This window comes from Embiotoca jacksoni, unplaced genomic scaffold, assembly GCF_022577435.1.
Source record: "Embiotoca jacksoni isolate LCO1_2020_lvr unplaced genomic scaffold, fEmbJac1.0.p SCAF_75, whole genome shotgun sequence".
Taxonomy (NCBI): Eukaryota; Metazoa; Chordata; class Actinopteri; family Embiotocidae; genus Embiotoca; species Embiotoca jacksoni.
Window position 1 is genome coordinate 685,242 of NW_027185431.1, and position 7,209 is coordinate 692,450.

The window sequence follows — 7,209 nt, forward strand, 5'->3', positions numbered from 1 at the left end:
CTCAGAGACGTACACCACCTCAGAGATGTACACCACCTCCGAGACGAACACCACCTCCGAGACGTACACCACCTCCGAGACGTACACCACCTCCGAGAGACCCTTTAGTAATCAGGATGCATTCTTTCAAAATAAAAGTCAAAGGATAGAAGTTTAGCCGTGCAGCCAGCGGGTGTGGAGCTCTCTGATTGGACGCCTTGTTCCTGCTTCCATGCTTCTTCTTCATTGGTTCTTTGCGTTCCTGTCCTGTAAATTCAGCGCTATAAAAATACAGTGGATGACTTCCTGTCTGTCTCTGCAGACTGACAGCTCCCAGCGTCTCCCCCTCACCTCTCACCTTCACCCCTCTTCTTTCTCCATTCAACATCTGCTTCTCCTGTTTCACCTCCTCCACTCCTTCCCTCTCGTCTGTCCTCGTCCTTTTCACCTTTCTCCTCTTCCTCGGCTCATTTCTTCCTCTCCTCTGTTTCCTTCAGACTTCTGTGGCTGAAATCCAGCTAAAAGAAAACAGAAAGTAAGAAATAAAAAGTAAATTTGCATTATTTGCTTTCTTTTCATTTCTTTGAGGTCATTTTTCCTTCAAATTAAAAACTACTGCAGCTGCTGACTCCAGTGAGTCTGTAATTTTATTTGATTAATGCCTATATATATAAAAAAAAAAATCACATTTAAATTGAATCTAATCGAACCTAAATGTGTCGTATTGGTTGAAATGATGAGAGCGGTTTTGTGACATCACATCGTGGTTTAATAAGTTGAATATCTGTTCCACAGTTTGAGTGAACTTTGAAACAGCTGAGACCAGAATGCATTGCAGTTCCATCAGCGGTGGAGCCGGGAGTCTGCAGGTGGAGGAGCAGTGGGTTCACAATAATCACAGCATGAAGAGGAACCTCCACTCTGACGCTTCAAACACGCTGCGAAGCCGCTTCGCCGGATTCTCCCGGCGGACGTGAACGCAGCGTTTGGTCTTTGAACGTCTCACCCTCCGCTCGCCCTGCAGCATCTGAGTCTGTGCATCCCAGTTGATCAGCATATATGTGTGTGTGTGTGTGTGTGTGTGTGTGTGTGTGTGTGTGTGTAGGAGGGGTTACCCAGAATCCTCCAGTAATGGCGGTGCAGACGGTCGGCTCAGGTTTCACCTTCAACCAACCAAACATTTCCTCTCCACAAGTCTCATCTGCACCAGTGACTCAGCTCTGGTACGTGAACATCAGTGATGTCACCGGACCTGAAACTGCCCATGCAGTGATTTCCACGACAGAATCGGGGCTATTTTTGTTTTTTTTTGGTTCAAAGTCCAGAAATCGCCCAAAGAACCCCTTGAAATGTGTCAGGAAGAAGAAGCAGGAGGTCAGGAAACACCAGCTGGCTTTTCTTTGTGTCACCGTGAATTTGTGAGACTGTCAACACAGAGTTCTACTGGGACCTTCTTCGGTCTCGGACGGTGAAGCTCCGCCCCCTCTTGAAATGTGAACGTCATCAGAACACCTCGCCCGGCTCATCGCTTCATCGCCGTAGACTTTCTGAAGCCTTTCGAGGGTCTCTGTTGACCGTTTACAGAGTGTGACACAAAGAAACAGTCCCTGATTCTGTAGTGGAAATCACTGCATGGGCTCAGAAACACTCGGCTGTAAGCGGGCGTGTTGCCCTGAAAACATAAAAACGAGGACGGTAACACTTAGATGAAGACAAAGCGATCACAGGTGAGGTTTTTGGGGTTTCTTTTAACCCTCAGTGACCTTTGACCTCTGGAGGCCACCGTCTCTCCTGACGACCATCCGTCAAATGCTAATGGAGATCTCAGCTAATGGAGGATGAAGATGGACGACTCTCTTCCTCTGTTGTCCTTTTTCAACCGGTCATGTCGTCTCTTCACCCTCTTCATCGTACACTTTCCTTCCCTCCTACTTTGTTCATGTTCATCTTCCTCTTCTCTTCCTCTTCCTCCTTTCTCCCTCTGCTGTATTTCTGTCAATCCATCAGAGAAAGATGAGGAGGAAGAAGAAGGAGGAAGCACCTCTTCGTCCTCCCCTCCTCTCCTCCCTCTGACAGATGGCAGGTCATCAGCCGATGGCACTGATTGATGATTGGTCCCTTCAGGGAGCGCCTGTCATCTGGCTGGTTTGATTGGCTCCCGACAGTTGGAGGGAAACCTCCCCGCTGCTCGCAGATCTACAGTTACAGCCGAACCACGAGAGAGACGGAGGAGTGTTTCAATCCTGAAGACACGACCAACAGAACCTTCATTTAAATGTCTGAAAGTAACGACGGACTGACGTGATGTGAATCACTGCAGCGGCTGAACCGTTCGTTTGTCCAAACTCAAACTCAAACTCAAACTCAACACACGTATTCATTTTGTGTCTCTTTGTGGTTGTTTTGTTTTACCATTAAGAGATAAATACCTTTTCTTGTTGTGTTCGACTGTTTTGACCATAAAGCAGAAACTTGATGCCACAAAAGACTCTGAAGTGAACTTTGAGGAGAAACAACTGTAGAATAAGAAGCTGTGGATGAAAACGGACGTAGCGTAGCGTAGCATAGCGTAGTCGGGTGTAGGTGGAGGCAGCCTGAGAACCGGAGAGAGAAAACACTGAGGGATGTGAGTGACGGGGGAGGAAGAGGAGGAGGAGGAGGAGGAAGGAAGGGGATGAGCGGATGGTAAAAGTGCAGACTTGGCAGCCGTTTTTTTCCAGACACCTGTCTAGTATTTCATGTGAAGGATGTGTCCGCCCCCCCGACAGGCCACACTGACTGACTGAGTGACAGCACACACACCGGCCACAGACGCTCTCGCTTCACCCGTATTTAAAGAAAGCGGAGGCGTACGTGATCAGATTCTGACAGACTAATTATTCCCCAAACTGTGATCCACTACATCGATTAAAACAGGCCATTGTGCCGGATTAAATTGCATCTCTTCCTCCGAAGACACTCTGGAACGAACTGAGCAGCTGGTTTCCATCAGGAGTTCGAGAAGTTCGTTAAAGTTTGATAAATCTGAAGTCTGACAAAACGTGTTCAACAGCTGCAGATCGCTTCAGAGCTTCAAATCTTCGGTGCATTTTCAATGTGTCTACGCAGCTTTTCAGCCTCTTTTAGCTGCTAATTTTGGTTTTGTGGCTGCTCAGGGTTTCTGCTTTCAAAATAAAAGCTGTTAAAAGCAGCAGTTAGACAGTTTGAGACGCGTTTGAGGGGAAAGAGCCTGATATTTTCCTCAAGCACTGGTGGACACCAAAAACTGAGCTAAAATGTTTCTTTTATCCACGCTGGGTCAAAGGTCACGGTCCTGAAACCCTGAAGCTGACCTCCACGTCACCTCACACCGAATTCATCAGTGAAATACTTCCAGTCTAAGGAAACGAGCAGGAAGTTCAACCACACCTGCGCAGGACATTTAACAACTCATTGGATTATTACTGAAATGGGACTCCACAGTAAAACTGCCCGTTCACCTCCTGTAGCGGTAAAAGCTCTGCGTTGTTTGTCAGAGCAGCGACAGGTACACTCGCTGCCTCAGTATCTTATTTCCACATACAGTCCGGCTGCAGGCGGGGGGGCCGAGCTGAGATTTATACGTCGGGGGTTTGTGTCCGGAGCTCTGGGGAGGCTGCGGACTCCTCCGACATGTTTCAGAGAGAAAAAGAAGCTCAGCGACGTCCCTCATAAATAAGTTGGAGCTAAAAGACATCAGTGGACGTCCCACAGCTCAGGACGGCATCGTTGAACCTGACAGCAGAGTTTCAGTACGGTGACCTGCAGGGGGCCACAAGCTCCCACTTCCTGTTCAGGCTTCAAAGCAGGGCGACCTGAAGGTTTAAATATGAGCACAGATGTCACAAACGAAATCAGATCTCCAGGAACATCTTCAACTTTTTACAGCCAACCAACTAAAACCTAAATGACAAAGCACATTTCCTGCTTCCCACGATTCCCGTCCGGGCCGAACCACTCAGCGTCAAAGTATTCATTTAATGTTACTTATTTAATCATTCTTATCAATTTCAATCTTATCATTTAAATACAACACAACAAACACAACTTCTAATTCAACATATTTGTAGCTTAGAAATTGGAAATAAATGCAAGAGCTGCATTCATTTGATAGACTTTGAGCAGCTTGTTTCCATGGAAATGGACAGTAGACACCGGCAGGAGGCGCTGCTGTGCAGAGGAGGTAAATGTTTACAGCCAACCAGATAAAGAAACGCAGACTAGATATATAAAAGAGTTCGTCGCTTCAGGTCTGTAAAATGGTTCCGATCCAGAAGTGTCTTCAGCTGCAATACCAGCGAGTGCCACTAGAGGTCGGCTCCAAAAAGCCTCCGGCTCCATAGACTCCCATTCAACTTCTCTCATCAAATCCAAAGTGAATAAAATGTGTCCATCAGTTATCTCGGTGTTGTTAGCTAAAGTCACTCCTTCTTATTAGTTTTCTGGAGGTCCATCTGAAAATAATCCCTCATTCATTAGAAAAGAAGATTCAAGAAGACCTGTTTTTGGGGGCGTGTCTGTTTGATTGACAGGCCTGTGGTGCAGTCAGGTTACAGCTATCGGTGGGCGGGACGTAGTATCGTCAGGTTTCCAATATGATCGGTCAGATCCACCGCTGGCTCCTCCCCCAGCTCGTCCAAATATGGTCACTTCCTGCTCCAAACCGCTCCGAACTAACAAAGATGGTGACGGACAGAATCTGAACTGGAGGATTCATGACTTTCACAAACCACTTCAACACATCGTCACATGACCTGACGTGAGTCACGCTGTCCTCTAGTAGAAGATTGGGTGCATTACATGTGACAGAGGGTCGCCGGTGTGTGACGCTTACCTCCCTCCGTGGGTTGACGTGACGTCTCTGAGCTGAATTCTGGTCTGTGGAAGGCTGGTTGGATCCTGGACAGACGGAGACGGTCCTGTTTGTCCACCGTCACGTCCACCGTCGGCTGCAGCTGAGGAACACAAGCTCCAATGTTGAATGAATTTACAGTATCATCACCTCCTTGTTTGTTTTTTTCGGTTGCTTGTTTGTTGTCAGGATTACAGAAAAACTTCCGGCCTGATCTTAATGAAACTTAGTGGAAAGGTGCAGCGTGGACCAAGAACTTAAATGAAAAACGTGGGGCAGATTCACCAATTATTTTTCACTGCCAGATAGAACAGTTGGCCTACTAAATGTCATAGTTTACAATCCAGTAGAGGGCAGTGAAGCTCCACCGGGGGGGGGGGGGGGGGGGGGGTCAGGGGGGAGGGGCACAAACATCACCGCGACAGCTGTAAATACATCCAGACATATAAGTTTGTTTTATTTTACATTTCTATTGTCCAAGACTCTAAAAACTTAAATAATTATCATATCCCCTCCTGTGACTGACAGAAAAGAAATGGACCTATTTGACCCTTTTCATTTTCTTGTCTTTACCATGTTTTGTTTTAATAATCTCGTCGGTTGATGCGGTTCGTCTCTCTGTGCTCTGAGTTTTGAACTTTAACAAGAAATACCTGCCGCTCTGCTTCCCTGCATGTCTGAGCTCCTCCACAGCCGTTCTGGGGTTTATTTCCAGGTGAGTGCTGCCGCCTGCTGGATCGGCTGAGGAACTACACGCAGACGCATCAGCAGGAGAGGAAGCTAAAAACAAACATTTAAAGACTTCACTGCAATATACTGCTGATTTTTAATCACGGTGTTCTCATTTTATACAAAACACATTTTATTCATTATATTCAATTAATATGAATTAATTTAACTTCCCAAACACTGTATTTCATATTAATTATTTTAGCCAATATTTTTTCTTTGATGTGAATATTTTCAGGTTTTTGTTTGTTTTCCAAGAAAACTGAATATTTTGGGGGGTTATTTGTCTCGACTTCTGGAGAGACCGGCAGATTATTAGATCAGGAAAATAATCATGACTTTAATCTGACAGAAAATGGAAAAAATAAGGCTTTTTGAAATCATTAATTAAATAAAAACAAACTAAAATTCTCCAAATGACACGACTTTGATGATTAAAACATTTATTGATGTGACAGGTTGATGAGAAACTAACAGATGAGCAGCAGTGAACAGCTGAAGGCACTTTGACAACAAACTGACTCCCTGCAGTCACATTAGAGACATGAGAGACATGAGAGACATTAGAGACACGCTGCAATTTCATTCAGGCAGAAACAGTGCAGGCTGCAGAGAGAATTAAGGCAGGTTGATCGGTTCATTTGTTATTCTAAATGCTCTAAAACGAAAGATTTGAATAAATGTTGATGGACAAACACCAACAATAACACACCTGCAGCACCTGCGATGATGTCGCCATCTAGAAACCTTAAAAGCGCGTCTGGGACGGAGACGATCATGGGAATATCAGGAGCTCTGCGGCGATTTGGTCAGAAACGAAAAAATTAAAACTGACCACGCCAACGTCGACCGGCTGAGAAGTCACGAGGATCCTCGGATTGATTGCGATTCATCTGAAGCACACTTCACGTTGAAACAGGAAGTAGCCTCGGTGATGTCGTTCCAAGAACCTGACGGTGACATCATGGACGGTTGGTGCTCGTGACTCGGAGCCAGCCTTAAAGCTGCAGACTCCCTGTGATCGATGCGTTTTTATCTGCGCTCACACTGTGCAGGCCGAACGAGCGGCCACCAGGTGGAGCTCTCACTGGTCCGGAGCACCTAAAGTCTAACTGCATGTTTGTGATGAATTTTTATGGCTCTACAATCAGCTGATCGGCGGTGCTGTGGTTTGAAGGCAGTATGAGAGTTACTGAGTGGGAAACGCCTCGACTGTTCCTATTATCTCAAATTAAACACGAGTATTCATCTTCAACAGAAACACACTCTCCTCACTCAGAGTTTGGCTTTGGCCTGGAAGAAGCTCATGACAGCGTTGAAACACTCCTCTGACGTCCAGCGCTCGATTAGACGCTCCACCTCGGCATCGTTCACCGTGTGGAGACGCTCCTTCTCCACTGAGCGGATCAGCTGTTTGGACAGAGCCAGAGACTGACAGAGACGTGGAGACAGACAGAGACAGAGACAGACAGGCGGGGGTTTAATCTACTTACGTTTCAATTTCATGTCTCTGTTTCGTTGAACTTCACTGAGATGTTCAGAAACATCATTTCAAGAGAAAATCAAAAATTTTTGATTGCAACAATCAAAAACCAGTGAATGAACTTTGTGTGTGTGTGTGTGTGTGTGTG

General features: G+C 46.0%; 2 protein-coding genes across 4 annotated transcripts in view; both read right to left on the reverse strand.

Moving 5' to 3' along the window:
• Window positions 1-5,934, reverse strand: part of inhbaa (inhibin subunit beta Aa) — a 52,172-nt gene extending 46,238 nt beyond the window's left edge. Inside the window, exons 1-3 of one of the 2 annotated variants that reach the window (XM_069177606.1) lie at window positions 5,503-5,934; window positions 4,832-4,946; window positions 331-497 (exon numbers count right to left, since the gene is read on the reverse strand). The gene's annotated coding sequence lies outside the window, so the exon portion shown is untranslated. Of the gene's footprint in view, window positions 1-330; window positions 498-4,831; window positions 4,953-5,502 lie in introns of both variants that reach the window. The other variant, XM_069177605.1, reaches the window with a different exon arrangement.
• Window positions 5,935-6,004: 70 nt separating this feature from the next.
• eci2 (enoyl-CoA delta isomerase 2) overlaps window positions 6,005-7,209 on the reverse strand; it is an 8,032-nt gene continuing 6,827 nt past the window's right edge. For both annotated transcript variants that reach the window (XM_069177609.1, XM_069177610.1), the window contains exon 11: window positions 6,005-7,009. In XM_069177609.1, the coding sequence (XP_069033710.1) occupies window positions 6,854-7,009 (156 nt within the window). In that variant the 3' untranslated portion in view covers window positions 6,005-6,853. The remainder of the gene's footprint in view (window positions 7,010-7,209) is intronic.